Source organism: Cupressus sempervirens, chromosome 5, assembly GCF_028749045.1.
Source record: "Cupressus sempervirens isolate cs-2001-9-10 chromosome 5, ASM2874904v1, whole genome shotgun sequence".
Lineage (NCBI taxonomy): Eukaryota > Viridiplantae > Streptophyta > Pinopsida > Cupressales > Cupressaceae > Cupressus > Cupressus sempervirens.
Genome location: NC_143122.1, coordinates 197770902 through 197791671, shown reverse-complemented (window position 1 = coordinate 197791671; position 20770 = coordinate 197770902). Strand labels below are relative to the sequence as shown.

The 20770-nt window shown below is 39.7% G+C and overlaps 1 protein-coding gene and 1 long non-coding RNA gene across 2 annotated transcripts in view; one reads left to right on the top strand and one right to left on the bottom strand.

Annotated features, from left to right (window-relative positions):
* Positions 1–20770, top strand: part of LOC149555066 (uncharacterized) — a 257473-nt gene that overhangs the window by 117531 nt on the left and 119172 nt on the right. The gene's annotated exons all lie outside the window — the stretch shown is intronic.
* LOC149555067 (kinesin-like protein KIN-14I) overlaps positions 1–20770 on the bottom strand; it is a 285467-nt gene that overhangs the window by 147230 nt on the left and 117467 nt on the right. Inside the window, exon 12 of the mRNA XM_089829100.1 lies at positions 667–831. Within this exon, the coding sequence (XP_089685226.1) occupies positions 667–831 (165 nt within the window). The remainder of the gene's footprint in view (positions 1–666; positions 832–20770) is intronic.

Genomic DNA, 20770 nt, shown 5'->3' with positions numbered 1-20770 from the left:
ATATGCTTGATTGTCATTTTAAAGGAGAAATACCTAAAATTGGAAGGATCTAGCTTCATTTGGGAGTTCCTGCTGGCTGTTTAGAAGACCTTCATCAGTCACATTTTGCAGCTGCAACAAATGGGTATGCTTGTATTTTGATTTTAATATATTTTGGCCATTTGGGTATTGTCCTATATAATCATAAGCTGCCCACAAACTGTAATAAACCTGATAAACATTTCCAGTTGTGGACATTGTGCATCTGGGTATTATTTCTTTATGTATCAGTATTGTGGAAATTATTAGTGCATTATCTATTGTAATATTGTGGGCTATCTTTCAAAACATCAAAGTCTAAAAACCCTTAAAAAAAGGCAAGAATGTATAATACGATCTTTCCCAGTTTTAGTCTCTTGAGTTTGGGTATTCTGAAACATTAAAAAAGAAATCTCATTAAAATCACCTAAGGTTTGCAACTATAATTGCTGCATTCTATTTTCCTTCATTAAGATTCAAAAAACAAGGTGAATAAAAATAATAGGAACATGCATTTAGAGTAGCCTTTCACAAAGCCGAGTGAAGCTAGAGGAGGTGGAAGAACTAACATGGATGAATTCCACAAAAGGCATGATATAAGATGTCAACAAGAAGATATTGCAAGCAGGAAATAATAAAATGAATAACCTGAAGCTCAAGTTCTCTCTCTTCCAATAACCTCCTCAAATTTTCTCTTTCGTTGATAATGTCCATATTTTTCTTCTTCTCTGATTGCAATCTAGCTTTGAGACCATCCAGGTCTTCTTTTAATTCCCTCTCCCTTTTCTCCAACAATCGCATATCTTCTCTTATCTACAAGATCAAAACTATATGAGCCTACATATTTTATCCTATCAAAAAAAGATCAACTATATATAAATATGCAATCTATTTAGCTATTTTTTAAATTTGACATACAATATCTGTTGTCTCCTGTGACACCTCAAGAAGCTTTGACATCTCATCAATATGCTTCTCATAGGTCTCAATCGTAAGAGGTTTCACATTTGAATTTATTGGTGTCCCAAGGTTCTTAACAGAATCACTTGAAATATTTCTTGCACAATACTTCATTGCCACCTCACTCGTGTGTGTTTGCAATACCATACAAATTTCTTCACCCTACATAAGTTTTACCAATGGAAAATTAGACGTCAAGTCATGAGTCAAAATAGAGATAAAATGCTTAGTTTAGAATATATAGAGTGACTCGTAATTGAATTTTTATATCATATAAATAGAATGACACGACTTACAAATCACCACTATACAAAAAGAAGAAGAAAAACACTGAAAAAAACAGCAGAAAAGATCCAATCATTGAAAGCGAAGTTACAACAAGTTCAAGTTGTAATGTCCCCAATTTAGCAGGTCTTCGGATTGTTGATTTGTCAACTCATCGGCACGATCCCTGTGACTTGACGTTTGGTTTTTGGGGTCTTTGATATGGCTTTGCTATTTTTGGACTTACTATTTTTAGTAAGTCACTTCTGGCCAGTTCTTATTTTTGGTCAAGGCAGTTTTGACACTATTGAGTATTTATCACTCTGTTTTCGGGCCTTGGACGAATTAATCAAATGTTTTAAGTCATGGTTTTTTTAATAAATTCGAGATTAAATGATTATTTGATGAGCTTTATATTATAAAGTAAGTAGACTTTAAATTATAGAGCTATTTAAGTGAGAAGTGTCAGGGTGAAGCCAGGTTGCACGAAATCTTATAAATATGATTTCATTTGGAGAGAAAAGCATCTTGAATCATATATATTTTATTTGCTATCCATCTACCTGAGGGTTTCTGAAAATTTTCTAAAGTATCATTATTGGTAATTGTGCTAGAGTTGACAATTATCACAACTTCCTGACTCTAATTATTGTGGCTACGGGAATTGGACTACTGAAGGAATTGATTGGTATCTACTAGAAATCGATTGAGAATTCGGTACCTTAGTTTCTTTGTTGATATTCTGTGTTTGGCGATATCTACTAGCTTGATGTCAAAACCGGAGTTTGGACAAATTGATTGAATACTTATATCCCAGTCAGTTTGTATTGGACAACCCTTTGAAAATAATTATCAATCTCTGGTGCCTTAAGAGGGGAATTGAATGGTCGGGTTACCTGCAGCGGCTAAGATTTTGGAACACGTGATCACTATTGGTCTACAAATTCAGCAGCCGTCATCTATCCTAGTTAAACCCGCGGCCTTACCTTAGCGTGATCTGATTCTATTGGCAACCACACTCTGCTAGCCGAACATAAATGGAATCAAAATCTGCTGATAGGCGTCTATAAATCAGTACTAAGGAAATCGTGTCTGCAATTGAAAGGCGTTGCAATTGAAGCTTTTATCAATGCATTTGTTGCCGGGTTTAATATTGAAATCAGGTTCTAAAATAATTAAATTTATTAGTAATTTCATCTTAAAGGAATTGTTTGCTTAATCAATTAATTCAAGTTCTTTCAAGTGTTGTTTAGCTTTACTGTTTGTACATCCTCAATTGAATTTTAAAAAATACAAAAAATCATAAATACCAAAACACCAAAAAAAAAATCAAAATCAAAATCAGTTTATACTTCAGCATTCGAGCTAGAAGCTAGATTGGATCATTACAATGGTATCAAAGCGGTTTCCTGCCAACTTGCAGGAATTGGGCTCAGAAATTATCAGAGGCATATTTCTTTATTTCTGCTTCCTAAAGTATGGATGGTGATCGAAGGCTTGTGCCTTGAATGCACTACACCCAACAAGATTAGAATTTACTATCCAGAGAGGGAGCCAGAGATTCATTTTGGCATGGTGGGTAGTTCGGGTGGTTCTAGTGGTTCTAGACAACGTGCTACGAATGCTCAAGTTGACCGAGACGCTTTGCAAGCATTCCAAAATATCGTAGTCGAGCAGCAACAAATGATAGGTGTTCTCTAGTAGTTGTCTAACACCCTGCAATTGTTAGCTATGCCTCAGTCTAGATGGATGACAGGGTGGACAGGACAAGTTATATTGGTGCTCAAGACAAGCCACTAAGACCCACTTTCCTGAAACCTAAACTAGATATAGTTAGCACTACTACTGATGCTACTCCATTTTTTGATGATGTGCTAACTCATTTTCATGAGTGGGATGCTCTTCCTCAGGTATTAAAAGACAACTTGAGTTTTGATAGATATCTGACATAGAAGCATGAGCATTGCAGGGGTAGGCCTGCTACTAACAGACAGCAGCCCAAGTATACTGAGCTCCAACAGGCAACTAGTAGGATGACATTGGCTCATTTTGATGAGAGCGATAGAGTGACTGCTAGAGCTTGGATCCACAAGCTTGACACCGACCTTATTTTGTGTCCTATGACTGAGGAGGATGCCATTAGGTTTGTTGTGCTACAACTTGATGGAGTTGTGCATGATTGGTGGTATCGTGGTCTAGTATCTCTCCATCATGATCAGATCATTTCATATCAAGAATTTGTTGATAGATTGATAGAGCATTTTGACAAGAAGGATCCTGAGGTTTATTTAGAGAGTTAGCCCAGTTATAACAGACAGTTGGTTTGGAGGCATTCATCGCTGAGTTCTAGAGATTTTCCATGATGGTGTATGACATATCTGAGCAAAGAAGGGTTGTGTTTTTCATTGAGGGCCGTGCTGAGCCACTTAGAGGGTGGGTTAAGTCATTAGACCCCCCATCGTTACAAGAGGCAATGAAAAAGGCCTATAATTTAGAAGCCTCTACACATAGAGGCAAGTTTGCTTCAAAGCCTACTACATCTTCCTATGATAGGACACCTCCCCAGAGAGAGGAGAAAACTAAGGGAAAGTGTCCTACTGCAACACCCTTGGACCAGGAAACAATTAATGATTTGAGGAGGAGGAAGTTATGTTTCCATTGCAGAGGTCCCTATGATGTCAACCATGGCTGTCCCATGAAGCCTAAGGGGAAAAATAGGATGATGGAATGGTTCTATGATGATGATGAGAGTACTAATTTTCAGGAGCCATTTGGGGCTAGTGATCAGGATTAGCATAGGAGTGATGCTGTAGATGATGGGGTGGATGACTCCAACCTCAAAGTAGCTTACTTATCTAGTATGAGGAAAGAGGGGGCTTTCCCATAGCTAGATAGAGTATTGTTGCTTTGTTTGATAGTGGAGCTACTCATAATTTCATTGATGCTCGTTTAGTTACCAAAAGGGGTATGTAGATTAAGGATTTTGAGGGCCTACAGGTATAGGTAGCTGATGGTTACACCTTGAAGTGTGACAAGATGGTTATAGATCTTCCTATGAAGCTTAATACATATGCTTTCACTGTAAATTTCTATGTGGTGGACATGGGGGAACAGATATAGTCCTTTGTATGGCATGGTTACACACAGTTAAGGACATCTACTTGAGCACTGAAAAGATGGAGATGAGATTCATTAAGGACAAGCAGCCCCAAGCTCTAAAAGCAATCGGTAATGATGAGCTGAAGCAAATTTCACTTAGGCATATGCAACACTTGGTTTTTCATGAGGATATTGTTGATTGGGCAGTAGAGTGCAGAATTATGCCAACTCAAAAGAATATTGAGGAAGCAGAATATCATCCAACAACAGCAATAACCCAAGAAATGATGCAACTTCAAGTGGATATCGTAATAATAATAGATGCGGAAGGGGTGGAAACAATAACAACAACAGCGGAGGCAATGGAGAGGACTATGAGTGCACAACAAGAACACCTAGTAGCGTAGGAGAGAGGGATGAGAGCAACATTTCTAGCAGATGTAGCAACCCTAGTGACTCAGGTTCACCAGGTGTTAGATTCAACAGAAACTCAAGCGTTGGAGTTAGTGGTGAAGGAGCTAGAGGGAGTCATATCCTTTATGAGGTTGGGATGTCCAACTGCCTTTACAAAGTTTTTTGAGGGGAGGGGATGGCCGGATGTGGAGATTGTGGAGATGCGGCAGGACTAGGCCACGACAAGAGACCTTGAGATGGAGAGCCGAGTAGAGGCTTTGATTCATGAGATAGCGAAGTTATACAGGGAGGTGTACTACACTCTTCGGAGGAGTCAAGCAAATCAGGTAGCAGCTGAGAGAGCTCGGGAGGAGTCAGCTGCTAGGTTAGCTTCAGAGAGGGCAGCCTGGAAATCTGAGAGGGCGGCCTGGCAATCCAAGAGGGCAGCCCTGTTAGCAGAAAAAGAACAATTGGTAGTAGAGAAGGAGAAGGAGTTGGGAGAAATCGGAGAGATGATGTAGTTAGCCCTAGAACTTCAGATGGAAGCAGAAGCAGAGTTGAAGATTAGGAAAGAACAGGTCTACAAGCTATGGGCGAAGCTAAACGAGTTAAGGACGCAGACGGCCACTACGCCAAGGACGCATCCCTCTGTCAAGTATTTATGCACTGATGTATTTTGTTTACTTTGAGTTTTGTTGTATCATTGTCCAGAGACGACTTTTCTTTTGGGGGGGATGATGTTGTCGGTAAAATGTATAGTGTAACCGATAGGTAGAGTAGTATCTGAATAGGCGCGTGATTCTTGAGTCACCCCTTCGGAAAGGTATATGTACACGTCTGAGATGGACTTTGGAATCATCATTGTGATCATTGTAGTCATTGTATTCGGATTGTAACTAGTAAGTGCATATATGAATAAAGTATTTGTTCTGCATTGAATTGTGTTATACTACATGTGTTAAGTTCTTACCCTGTATGGTAAATAGTGGACATGGGGGAACAAATATAGTCCTTTGTATGGCATGGTTACACACACTTAAGGACATCTACTTGAGGACTGAAAAGATGGAGATGAGATTCATTAAGGACGGGCAGCCCCAAGCTCTGAAAGCAATCCGTAATGATGAGCTGAAGCAGATTTCACTTAGGCATATGCAGCACTTGGTTTGTCATGAGGATATTGTTGATTTGGCAGTAGAGTACAGAATTATGCCAACTCAAAAGAATATTGAGGAAGTAGAATATCATCTTGATATCCAGCAATTGAGAATTAAACACCCTGAGGTGTTTAACGATTTACCTCCTGGTAGGCCACCCGATCGCAGGATTGAGCATATTATTGAGCTAGAGGAAGGCACTAAGCCTATTATGATTACCCCGTATCGCCATCCGAAGAGGCTCAAAGATGAGATTGAGAAAACCATACAGGAACTACTTGATCAGGGGCATATCAAGCCACGTAAGTCCCCATTCGCTTCTTGAGTTGTTCTGGTGAAGAAGAATGATGGTACCCTTCGGATGTGCATTAATTATCAAATGTTGAATAAGAGGACCATAAGAAACCGGTATCCAATTCCACAGATTGATTAGCTCATTGATGAATTGCATGGGGCAAAGTATTTTTCGAAGATTAATCTGAGGTCTAACTATCATCAAATCTGGATTAGAGAGTAGGACATTGAGAAGACAGCTTTTAGGTGTCACTGTGGGCATTTTGAATTCTTCGTCATGCCCTTTGGTTTCACCAATGCTCCTGCCACTTTTCAGTCTACTATGAACAAGGTGTTCCACAGTCAGGTCCACAGGTTTGTGTTGGTCTTCTTTGAGGACATTCTAATTTATAGTAAGATTTGGGATGATCATGTGGTTCACCTGGATACAGTTTTGGGTATTTTGGATCAGGCTTCCTTGTATGCCAAAGAGTCCAAGTGTGCTCTTGGTATGACAGAGTAACTTTACCTGGGACATATTATCAGTGCCGATGGAGTTCGTATGGACCCAGATAAGATCCGTGTTATTGTGGAGTGGTCTACACCAGAGACCTTGACACAATTAAAAGGGTTTAATGGTCTTTGTGCCTTTTATCATAGATTTGTGGCCGATTTCTCACGACATGTTGCACCTCTTACAAATTTGACTCATAAGAGTGCTTTCCAGTGGTCAGCGCACGCACAGGAATGTTTTGAGAATTTTAAGACTATTATGACTTCATGTCTAGTGTTGGCCTTGCCTGATTTCTCCAGGCCTTTCACTTTGCATTGTGATGCTTCTGGAGAAGGTATTAGTGTTGTCTTGTCCCAGAATCGTCATTCCATTGTTTTTGAGAGCATGAAATTGCAAGGTCTTGAGTAAACTTTCAGCGTTTATGATAAAGAAATGTTATCTACCATGCATGCCTTGGGTAAATTTAGGCAATATTTGGTGGGCAGCAAGTTCTGCATTAAAACTGATCATAATAGCTTGAGACATTTCTTCGGGTAGAGAGATCTGAATGAAAGGTAGCAGAAATGGGTTAGCAACTACAATCATATGATTTTGATATCTCCTATATCAAAGGGACTCAAAATGTAGTGTTGGATGCTCTTTCAAGGAGACTTCACCTTTGTGTAGTTTTTGATATTTCAAAAGATTGCAGACATTAAGTCATAGCTGAATATGCCAGGGATCAGTGGGTGATAGGTATTTTGGATGGTAGTATTCAAGATGACCGATATTCACTTTCAGGCGAGTTGATTATTCATAAGAGGTGGATTTATCTAGTTCCAGAGTCGATGGTGCATAAGATTATCATACGGGCATTCCATGATTCTCCTATGGCTGGTCATTCAGGATTTTTCAAGACTTATAGACAGGTTTGGGAGAGATTTACATGGAAGGGATTGAAGGATGATGTTTATCACTATGTTTGAGAATGTTTGTTTTGTCGGCAGAACAAACACGGAGACACCTATCCTGCTGGTTTATTACAGCCACTTCCTATTCCTGAAGGGAAGGGGGAGGGAATCTCCATGGACTTCATTGTAGGCTTCCCTAAGGCCAAAGGGTGAGATTATATTTATGTGGTAGCAGATAGACTCACAAAGTATGCTCATTTCTTCCCTATTACCACTACCTATTGGCTGAATTATTTTTTAGAGAGATCTTCAGGTTACACAGTTTACCCAAAACCATTGAGTGACCATGACAGTAGATTTATGAGCCATTTTTGGCAAGAGATTTTTAGTTTGTGTGGGACTGAGTTGACTCTTAGCACCAACTACCATCTGTAGATTGATGGCCAGATGAAAATAGTGAACAAGTGGGTTGAGTGTTATCCGCGAAATTATGTCTCTTCTTAGCAAAAGGCTTGGGTAAATGGATTCACTTATGTGAATATTGTTATGATTCCACTCATCACATGACTATACAGATGTCACCTTTTAGAGCTCTATGGTTATGATCTGCCTAGCTTTGTGGATTTTTTATGTGTTGATAGCAGAGTACCAAGTGTCAAGGAGTTACTATGAGACAGCCAAGATGTAGTAAGGACCTTGAAAGATAATATACAGTGGGCTCAAAATCAGCAAAAGCAGTATGCTGATCAGAAGACAACAACTCAAACCTATCAGGTAGGAGTACTTGATGTTGTAGCCATATCGATAGTCTTTGATCAAGAAGAGTGGAGTTAAGAAACTTAAGCCACAATATTATGGGCCCTTTCGGATTGTGCGACGGGTTGGTGAGGTAGCATATGAGTTGCAGTTGCCTGGTGATAGAAAAGTTCATAATGTGTTTCATGTTTCACGTCTTAAAGGGGCTTTGGGTCATCATGCGAGACCTTCTCCTGTTTTGCCTTAGTTGGATGAAAAAGGGAGATTGAAGTTGATTCCAGAAGAAATATTTGATACTAGAGAAAGACAATTGCGATAGAGGACCATTCGTGAGTCTTTGGTTAAGTGGCAGAACCTTCCAGATGAGGATGCTACCTAGGAGCCTGAAGATATTTTACAACATTCTGGACTTCGATTGCTTGAGGGCAAGCAATCTTGGGGAAGGAGGACTGTATTGTCCCCAATTTAGTAGGTCTTCGAATTGTTGATTTGTCAACTCATCAACGCAATCCCCGTGAGTTGACATTTGGTTTTGGGGGTCTTTGATATGGCTTTTCTATTTTTGGACTTACTATTTTTAGTCACTTCTGGCTAGTTCCTATTTTTGGTCAAGGCAGTTCTGACACTGTTGAGTAGTTATCACTCCATTTTTGGGCCTTGGACGAATTAATCAGATGAAGCCATTGTTATTTCGATTAATTGGAGATTGAATGATTATTTAATGAGCTTTATATTATAAAGTAAGTAGACTTTATATTATAAAGAGTTATTTAAGTGAGAAGTGTTTGCTTAATCAATTAATTCAAGTTCTTTCAAGTGTTGTTTAGCTTTAATGTTTGTACATCCTCAATTGAATTTTAAAAAATACAAAAAATCATAAATACCAAAACACCAAAAAAAAATCAAAATCAAAATCAGTTTCTACTTCAGCATTCTAGTTAGAAGCTAGTTTGGATCTTTACAATGGTATTAGAGTGGTTTCCCGCCAACCTGCAAGAATTGTTTGCTTAATCAATTAATTCAAGTTCTTTCAAGTGTTGTTTAGCTTTAATGTTTGTAGTTTGTACATCCTCAATTGAATTTTAAAAAATACAAAAAATCATAAATACCAAAACACCAAAATTTTTTTTAAAAAAAATCAATTTCCACTTAAGCATTCCAGTTAGAAGCTAGATTGGATCTTTACACAAGTATCATTGATTCAAGATCATTAATGGCTTAAAAATTGCAATTGTCAATGTTGTTATGTTAAAGTTGCATTTTTAATCTTTTGGTTATGGGAAGTTGGTAGTAAGTTGAGCAGTTGGAAATACTTGTTAATGCATAAACATGTAGCCCAAACTTGAATGCACAAGTTGGAGAAGGAAGAAATAGCTGGTAAGGGCTCTTATCACTATGTTTTTCACACATTGCAGTCTGATTTCTTGCTTTTGTACAAACTGTACCTTCATGTAATGTTTTGCACGTGTTTGAGGATTTTAGAACAATGAATTATTTTCTATTGCATTTGGTTTCATTCAATTCAAAATAACCTACATGCACACCACAAATGAAGACGAGAAGCCAACATAAGCCTTTCACTTACACTTTTTAGGGTTAAGGATGTGAAAACTTAATAAAATTTGCAAAAGAAAGTCACTTTTTTTATCATCTGCATAAACTAGTTTGTCCAAGTTCGACCCTGGTTCGATTTGGGCTAGACCAATTTGCCTAGCCTCATCCATCATGGAAACAAGTTTGAACTTTGATCCAAGATTCAAACCTTGACCAAACTAGGTAGCGAACTGTACTGAGACCAAGTACCAGTTAAAACTAAACTTCTATCTAATATTTGTATCATAGTCGAGCTATGATGACCCCATCATTTTAGTTAACATGTACCATTCCTATAATTATTAATTATGATAGAAATCATCAAATGACCAAGTCAAACGTTATGGACACCATAACTCCACTGAAAAAATTAGTATATCTATTGTTATCTCTAAAAGTTGCGCCCTAACTGAATCCTAAAACTTAGTTGCTCTAAGAAAGATGGAAACACTCCTGGGTAGTGGGTTATAGGCCAGTTCCTATTGGGTAATCACCTATTTGCTCTTTTAGACAATAAAATAAAACTTGGAAGGAAAAGATAGAGAAGGAAAAATGAAAAGAATTTAAAAACTGGAAAGGTGATTCACCAAAAATGATAACATAACAAGTAACTAGTCTCAATCTTGCAAAGTTGTATTTTGTAGGTGAAAACTTCTCTTTTATATAAGCTTGCATAAGTATTTCACAATCAGGTCTTGAAAATAACAGTTAAGAAAATAGACTTCTTACTTAACCATATTGTGGACACAAACTATGACCTGCAAACAACATACACTTCCAAAAAGGTACTGGCTGAGACAAAACAATAAGGAATGACAAATTCACAGATTATTTTTATCAATCATGCATTGAACACAAATATATAGAAAGAAAAGAAGGTTAAAACTGCAGAAGACTTACTCCAAAATGTTCAGTCACTGTGTAGTTAATTTCCAAACTCAGTTACAAAATTCTGCAAAGTATACTAGGGACAAAGATATGTCACAAAAATTTACTTGCATAACCAGAATTTGGAACCCCTTACAAATGAGCCCAAAGCTCAATACTTATATCTTTTACAACCAACCTGCATCATAAATGCAAAACACCCACTCCTTGGGTGAGCTCAGTCAAAAAGGTACTTTTTGAGCCCACAAAAAGACTTCAAAAGGTATACAAATGGCCCAAAAGTCATGGCCTGATAATATTATCATAATTGCTCCTCATAATGCAGTCATTATCTCCAAGTTGTCGTCGGTAGAGATTGTGTAGCCGACAGGATGATGTCATCAGTAAACATGGTGTAGCCGACAGGTAGATTAGCATTGTCATGTAGCTGACGGACCCCTTCAGGAAGGTTCGGCGGGAAGTATATATACCCCATCTAAGATCATTGTAAATCATCATTGGACAGATTATGTAATCTCTTGGCATATGTGAATAATAAAAGGAGTATTGTTGTTCTTGTTCATTGTCCATATGTATTAATCTATTTACCCTATGGTAAACATTTGGCATTATTGCCTGATAGACTTGAAACGAAGGTAGAGGAATGTAGACAAATGCCAAATCAGCTTAACAAAGATAGAAATAAGCTAAAGGGAAAAGATGGAATACGCATCGCACAAGAAAATTTAAAATTGGCACAACAGACCGAACGCAGATGGAGGTTTCAGCAACTTGCCAACGAATACTGAATCACTAAGGAATTGTTGGAGGAGACTCAACAGCGGGTGGAATTGGTGGAAGAAGCAAGGGAGGAATTTTTGAACCTGTATTCGCCGAGGGAAGAGAATCTAGATGGAAGATAATCAACTCACATAGCTCGGAGTGTCGAGGGAACACGAGCGTGGAGTGAACTCTTCGTCCGCGATACACTTCCAGAACAAACAATTTCTCTTAACAAAGACCCTTCACCAAAAAACACAACTATTCGAAATAAGACAACTGTCGAAGAGAGGACCGGTGTGGGAGTACTGAGCGTCGGTGTGAGAGTACAGAGCGCCAGTGAGGGAGTAAAAAGCGCCGGTATGGGAGTGCAAAGTGCTAGTGTGGGAGTGCAGAACAGTGCCGATGTGGGAGTGCCTAACAGCGCCTGTACACACAATCAAGTAATAATGGCTGAACCAAAGGAAAAGTTGCCAAAGTTTGATGGTGATGGAATAGCTGATCCAATCCGACACTGTAAAACATGCGAAACAATTTGGACGGCAAATGGTATAACGAATGCAAATGAATGGGTCCGACAATTTTTGAAAACCCTAAGGGGTGTAGCAATTGATTGGTTTGCCGATACAAATTCCCAAAAATTAACAAATTGGGTAGACGTGGAAAAGGAATTTACCACAGAATTTCAATTGTTGTGTGACGATAATGAGATTGTAGCAAAGATATACAACACGAAACAAGGCAAAAATGAAACAGTTTGAGTCAATGCCAAAAAATTAAAAGACTTAATAAACAAGATGGAAAATAAGCCGGCGGATGGGCTGCAAAAGAGATGGTTCATTGAAGGATTACGCCCAAAGTTACAAAAGATGAAGATTGTGCTGCCATTGTCATAAATTGAAGCATACAATTGGGCGATGAACTTAGATAGTGAGTAGAAAACAAGAAAAAAGAAGAGTAGCTCATCTGACTCAAATGACGATGCATCTTTGGAAGAAGAGAGCAACGATGACGAAAAGGGTAGCAAGAAGGTCCGAGCTCTCCAGAAGGATATGATCTAAATGATGAAAGAATTTAAAAACATGCAGAAAGAGACGAAGGGAAACAACCTCTGGTGCATGGGATGTAAGACAGAAGGTCACACAAAGGAAACCTGTCCAAAGAACCAGTTCTACAAGATCTGCCAAATTATGGGACATTCCACAAAAGGATGCCCCTTCAATATGAAAACAAGAGGACCTCAACAAGTGCTCCTAATCTAGGAGGCTTCCGCGTCAGGAGGGAGCGGAAACACTAGTAATGAGGGTGCCACATCCGGAGGATACAGAAACAATAGATGAGGGCAAAACAGCAACAACAATGCCAACAATAATAATGGGAACCGCAGCTGGATTCAGTACGATGTGAACGACCGCCCAATGGTACAATGCCAAGAATGCAATTTGTGAGGCCACTTTGCGCGAGACTATACAACAACGAACGCACCAAAGTTTTTATACAGATGGTGCGGTCTTGGAGATCATGAGGATGCCAAGTGCCTGAAGTCAGGAGTGAATCTTATCATCATCGGGACGGACGAAGAGGAGGTTCTGGCAATCACACGAAAGCAAGCAAAACTGTACCCTGACCCGACGAAGAAAAAGAAGACATTAGAGGAAGCATAGGCGGAAATCGGAAAGGCAGCACAGGCGAACAAAGCACACTTGACGTACACTACTGGTACCTCAGCAAGAAACTGCGCAGAACAAAACATTGTATGGCAGATATTACAAACCAAAGTGCCAATTAAAATAAACAATCTGCTACTCACAATGCCTCAGCTCCGATTGACACTAACAGACATTGCTTCCGCTACTAAATTACCAGCAGAACAAGGAAAGGAAAGGTAAAGTGGAGCACAAGACTTGATGCTGCTAGCCCTTACATCCGAACGAAATCCGGCTATCATTGAGATGGGAATTCTGGGAACTGTTTTGATAGACACGATTGTGGACGGAGGGTCCGATGTGAATGTGTTACCGGAGGATACCTGGAAGAGGTTGGGACAGTCGATGTTGTGGCCACCTACATTCCAGTTCCTAACAGCGGACCAACACGACATTAAACCTCTCGGCGTCTTGATGGCACAACCAGTGACGATTGGAACACAACCATTCCTACTTGACTTCATCGTTATCCCACTGAAAAGGAGAGGATACGATGCCATTCTAGGCCATGGATGGCTCATAGAAGAAAAAGTTAAACATGATTGGAAGAAGAATACACTATCACTAGAAAGCAAAGGACGGAAACTCATCATTGATTTACAAACGCAAATGGTGGGCAAAAAAGCTCTGTCATCAGATCCCGAGGAAGAGGATGAAGGGAAGCAACAGATGGAACCAGATCAGAAAGGAGTCCTATAGTTGGAAGGAGGATCAACGGACGATAATCTAGACTCGGTAAATAGCCTTTTTCACTGGCAAATGGAGGACTATGAGCTATTCCAAAGTTGCAACATGCTCATAATAGAGGAAGGGCACAACGGAGATGGATTTCCAAAAGAGTTCACAAAAATAACAGAGGGAGACGCACCACTAGATGAAACACCTGCACATGAATTTGGTGAAGGGAAGCAGATAAAATATGATGAAGCCACGGTACAAACCATGAAGTTGGGAGATGAGGCAGAACCAAAAAACATACTAGTGGGAGATAACTGGGATCCAGTACTAAAAGCAGCAGCATTTAAAATATTCCTGGAATACAAAGATGTATTCGCCTAGACATATAAGGATTTGAAGGGAGTTCTGCCGGAGCTATGTGTTCACCGCATTCCACTGGTTGAAGGTGCAGTACCTATACGGAAGCGACCTTACAGGATGAATAAGAACTACGCTGCGCAGGTTACAGAAGAAATTAATAGGATGTTGGATGCTAGTATTATTTTTAAGGTTCAAACTAGCGAATGGGTGTCGCCCATAGTCATAACCCTAAAGAAGGATACCACCTAAATCAGGATATGTGTCGATTTCAAATGCCTCAATGCGGTAACAATCAAGGACCCCTTTTCGATACCGTTCACAAACAATATATTGGAGGAGGTAGCTGGACATGAGATCTATTCATTTATGGATGGGTTCTTAGGATATAATCAAATTTGCATAGTAGAAGAAGACAAGTTGAAAACAAAATTTATGGTAGAAGATGACGCGTATGCATACAACCGAATGCCATTCGGCCTGTGCAATGCGCCGGCTACATTCCAGCGGATCATACTGCACATATTTGACAAAATGTCTGTTGGAAATTTCAAGACGTTCCTGGATGACTAGTCTGTATTTAGGACTGAGGACAAACATCTGGCAGCATTGGGTGAATGCATGGAAAGATGTCAAAGGGCGTGTCTAGCCTTGAACCCAAAGAAATGCAGATTCATGGTACCGTAGGGAAGATTGCTCGAACATATAGTTCGTAAGGAAGGCTTGAAAATAGATCTGGACAAAGTCAGAGTCATAATGGAAATGCAGCCATCCACAAATGTAACCGAGGTAAAGTAATTCCTCAGACATAGGCTATTATAGAAGATTCATCAAAAAAATTGCGAAAGTATCATACCTACTGGACAGGTTAACATGCAAAGGGGAACTGTTCAAATGGGAAAAACAACAGGAAGAGTCGTTTGAAGGGTTGAAGGTACAATTGGCCATAGCAACTATATTGGCGTACCCAGATTGGAACAAGGAATTTCGTGTTCACATGGATGCATCTAACTATGCAATCAGAGCAACTTTGGTGCAGACAGGTAGCCACGAGTTAGATCACCCAGTATATTTTGCCAGTCGACTATTGTCTAAGGCAGAGAAAAATTATAGTACAACAGAATGGGAGGCATTGGGAATGGTCTACGCAGTGCAGAAGTTTCGACATTACTTGTTGGCGACACCGTTCATATTCTAGCGGACCACTAGGCTCTATTGTACCTGGTGAATAAACCTGTCATTCAAGGAAGAATCAGTCGGTGGCTACTTTTGCTACAGGAATTCACCTTCAAAATCATTGTACAGGCCAGGAAGAAACATGTCAGTGCAAACCATCTATCGTAGATTAAAACAGGTGAACTAGCGAATGGAGGCATGAATGATGATTTCCCTGATGCACAACTATTTCAAATTGTAGTATTGCCAAAATGGTAGACGAGTATTGGGGAGTACCTATCCACAGGACAGCCACTGAGGGAGATGCCAGAGAACAAAAAATGGAAATTGGTATTAAGGAGCCTTATATTTCAGTTGATTAATGGATTACTATACAAAATGGGGCCGGATCACATCCTGCAATAGTGTGTGTTGGAGGAGGAAATACCAAAAGTATTGAAGGAACTGCATGAGGGACCAGTAGGACATATGGGACCCGACACCATGGCAAGGAAGATACTACTGGCAGGACTGTGGTGGCCAATAGTGTACAACTATGCACGGGAATGGGTCATCGATTGTGACACTTGCCAAAGGGCTGGGAATCTGCTGAAGAGAGACTTCATTTTGCTTAACCCCTCACATGTGCAGGAACTCTTCGAGAGATGGGGATTGGACTTTATCGAACCTCTAAAGGTGAGCAAAACTAGAAGGTGCCAATACATTGTTGTAGCGATGGAGTATCTAACCAAGGGGGTTGAGGCATGCATACTATCCGACAACTCGGCAGTAAGCACAACAAGATTTATTTATGAGCAAATTATTACCAAGTACGGGATTCCACTGTAGTTGACAAGTGATAGGGGAGGACATTTTGTTAACCATGTTGTTTGGCTGCTCACTACAGAATTTAAGATCTATCATTCATTATCGAGCCCGTACTACCCAAGAGCAAACAGATAGGCTAAGGCTACGAACAAGATCCTGGTAGCAATCATCTACAAGTCATGTGCGGTCGAAGGTGAAGACTAGGAGGAAAATCTGCTCTCTACTCTTTCGGCATATCGTATGGCATACAAGGTGACAACGGAACACACACCGTTCCAATTAATGTTCGGGTGGCAAGCAGTGGTACCAACAGAGTTCATGATACCAAGCCTGAGGATTGTGTTGGAAAATAAGTTGGGTGACATGGCAAGCTTGAGGGAAAGGTTGCATAATCTGAACAAGTTCAAGGAGAAGCGGCTATTGGCACAATGGGCCACGAAAGTGACATAGAGCAGGTGCAAAGCATGACATGATAAACAACTCAAACTAAACAAGTTCCAGCCGGGACAATTTGTGTTGAAGTATGACAGACGGAACGAAATCAAACTAGGTAAGTTTAAAATCAAATGGGTCAGGCCATACCAGATCCGGGAGGTAGGCGATAATGGAGCGATAAAGTTGTGGACATTAGACAGACAACAAATACCAAAGGTAGTCAATGGTTTGAAGCTAAATATGTACCATGCCAAAACGATCCCCTTGTCAGAGAATGGCGAAACTCGGAGAGAATTGATTTTTTTATTTGGAAATAAAAAAGAAAGGAAGTAAGCGGGACCTACGAACAGGGTGTTCCACAGACACTGGGTGACCTGCAGTCACGTGACCACGGACACTAAGTGCCTCGCGAACACGGGTCCGCGGACACCATTGCCTACAAAAGGTGACTTGCAAGTTGTCTTCATATCCCTGCATGGTTGTTTTTTAGACCATGCCTCTTACTTATTCCTTCCCGCGGACAACATTATAGCAGCCAAGAAAACTAGGAACTGGGGGTGCAATCAAGTGATTGGTTTTGTCCGTGATAAAGAGTTGTGATTACTCTCTTCTCCACCAAGGCTTGGTTGAATCCCTTCTATTTTAACTTTTCTCGGCAAACACCTTCTGTTTTAACTTTTATAGCTGCATCATCTGCACTAATGGTCTTGGATGCCTCTTGATATTGGTCAATTGGGTGAAAGTGTATTGGTTTGGCTCTATGTTCGGTTTTAATCTATTCTATAAGAATAACCTTTACTATTGCCATGCAAAGACTTCCAAGAGTAAAGAATTCTAACTTTTTTTGTGAATTGAGAAGGCAATGAAGGCTACCAACAAGGCTCTTAGTCTATGTATCACCACAATCACTCCCAGTCAAAGCATCAACTCCGATTGTTTCCTAATATCTATGCTCAATTATTTAAATCATACAACAATAACATGAACCAAAGAAGATAGACACAAATTACAATCAAAGCTTCCAATTTGCACTTAATCAAAGTTCAGCTCCAATTGCTTCATTGTATTAACATTTCATGAAAATAGTACTACAAAATCAAAGTTATGCATACCCAATTTCTTCAGAGCTCTCTTGCATACCATAAAAGTTGATTTTTAGAATGAGGGGGACACTCCTTATATAGGAAAAAGAAGTGAGAAAAATGAGGAAAAAGCAGGAGAAACTCAACCAACTTTGACCAGGTAAAACTAGGCGAGAAGAATTATTGGATTACATGTCTGAAGGACATGTAAATTGAATTAAAGGTAATTGCATCTCATGCAATTCATCCTCTTTAACTACAAACATGAAAAATATAGAAAGAAGAAGACGAAAGAAGTTGAAACAACCTTAAGGAATGTTGTGAAGGGCCTTATACTTGGCAATGCAACCACGCACTGTAGGAAGATCTAAGAACTCCATTGTGTTTGATATAGCTTTAATTCAGACTACATCTGCATATGCTGATTTTACAATCTTGTAATTTGCTCAAAGAGAATCCCATGGGCACTTTGTTGCTGATTGATATGCACTGAACCTATTCATTGGATGCAATTGAAACTCTTCAGAATCAAGATCAGCATTAACTCTGACTATATACTCTGAGGTTATTTCCTCTTCTGTAACAAAGTTATCATGTTCATAACGACATTGCATCCCATTTGTTGCAAATTGCACATGATATTTGTTTTAATTGATTGACAATCTTCTAAGGCTGCTTGTAATTTTGTTAGCAGTTTTCCCAATGTCTCTTCCTTGTGACCCATGAGTCCCTAACATCTATAGAACATTTTTGAAAATGGAATGACTTCACATGCAATCTTGTCATCTAGATCAGCATTATACATTTGATCTCAATCACACAAAATCTCTTTCAAGGTATTGGCTTCTTGAATCAAAGAAGCAATCAAGTCATGTAACCTCTCTTCAACACCTGTAATACATTCAAGAACTTTGACCGCATCTTTGATGGCCTGAACTCCTTCAGAGACAACTTCTCCAAACCAAGTCTTTGCCACTTCAATTATCTGTTTTTCGTGAGGTGTCTGAGACGTGGTGACTGTATGCTGTGAAAACTACTAACGGATGATCTCATTTAGATAGGTAATCTCTTTCTTAAGCTGATTCTTCTTTTCCCAAAACTCATGATTGCTTTTAAATTTAGACACATTGGCAAGTGCATCTTGGGCATCCTACAAACACCCCAGATGTGATTGTTTACCAAGTTCAATTTTGGTGAACTTGTAATCTGAACGGTTAAGCTCCTCAGCTGGTTTATCTACCAAAGGTTCTACAATTTCCTTCTTCTCTTCATAGTGATTTTACCCAAACATGCAAGCAAACTAAAACCCTTATCTGTTGAAACAAGGCTAGTGGCTACCACAGACATTAATCTTGATTGTATTTCCATTGTGACCGTACATGCTTCAGTTTGCACAACTGAATTCATGGGTGCCTGATGAGAAGATTCTATCATGAATATTTCAAAGCCAGCCATTGGGGTATCAAGTTGGGAAACTTGACCTTCCATGAGAGTTAAAAAATATTCAAAAACATTTCCCAAATTCTCACATTGCTTAGCTATGAGAATAGGAGCTGCCAAAGAAATGTTGAGTGTCACCATGTTTAGTTTTGAAGCAGGGATAATAGATGTAAAATGTTAGAATCTGAAAAGATTAATAACCCAAAAAACTAGTGCAAAGAATAAATATCTAAACTATGAATGCAAATGATACAAAATCAAAATAGCAACACAAAGTTAGTCTCCAAGAGAGTAATGCAAATGCTAAAAGAAAAATAGCATTAAGAGAATGCAAAAATAAGAGATGCAAATACAAGCCGACAGCATGCTTATATAGGCTAGGAAGAGGGAGGAGGTGGCAACACCAACCAATGACGAGCAACCATCTATCGGACTAAAGATAGCAAAGTATCTTCCCAAGATAGCTAATGGATGCTCACATGTAGGAATGTGACACCTCACAACCATTCACCTAATAAGACATGCTTTATTAACCTAAGCGAGATATTAAAAGTGTAGGAAAAACCTAGCAAAATAAGAAAAATAAAAAACTACACTAACACCCCCCCATAAGCGAAGCTTAGGTGGATGTAGAAATAGGTCCCGACAAGTCAAGCCTGATGAGGTACCCATGTACATAAGATTTCCCAAAAGAGAGAGAAAAGAGACCCCCAAAAAAAAAGTCAGGACTCCGAGTGAGAGGAAGAGGCCCCCCCAAAAGATGAAGCATCCCGCACCCCCAGCAAAGCTCGCAAATGAAGGAACTTGCTCTCAGTGAAGGGTTTGGTGAAGATATCAGCAACTTGCTCGAAAGTCGGACAATAGCGAAGGTCAATGACATGACCATGGATGAGCTCCCGAATGTAGTGCATGTGGACCTCTATGTGTTTGGTCCGCTGATGATGAACCGGATTCCGTGAGATCTGAATGGCACTCTAGTTGTCACAAAATATGACTGATGGCCGTCTAATCTGGATACTAAACTCAGTGAGAAGATGTTGAAGCCAAATGGCCTCAATGGCGGCATTTACAGCCCCTCGATACTCAGCCTCAGTAGAAGATAGAGCAATAGAAGACTGCTTTTTGCTCGACCAACAAACAGGACCTGACCCAAGTGAGAAGCTATACCCTGAAGTAGACTTGCAATCCTCAGAATCACCTGCCCAATCTGAATCTGTGTAGCCCACCAAATCAAGCTCAATACCTACTGCGTAGTGAATCCCACAACTATGAGAACCCTGAATGCAGTGAAGGATCTGTTTGGTTGCTTTCCAGTGCAACTCATGGGGCTCCTACATGAATCAAGAGACCATGCCTACAGCATAGGAGATGTCAGGTCTCGTATGAGTTAGATAAATGAGACTCCCAACAAGTTGACGGTACAAAGTGCCATCAACAAGTGGAGAAGAACATTGAGCCTCAAGTTTGACTCCAGAAAGGAAGGGAGTCAGAGGAGGCTTACAGTCAGCCATATGAAACCTCGAGA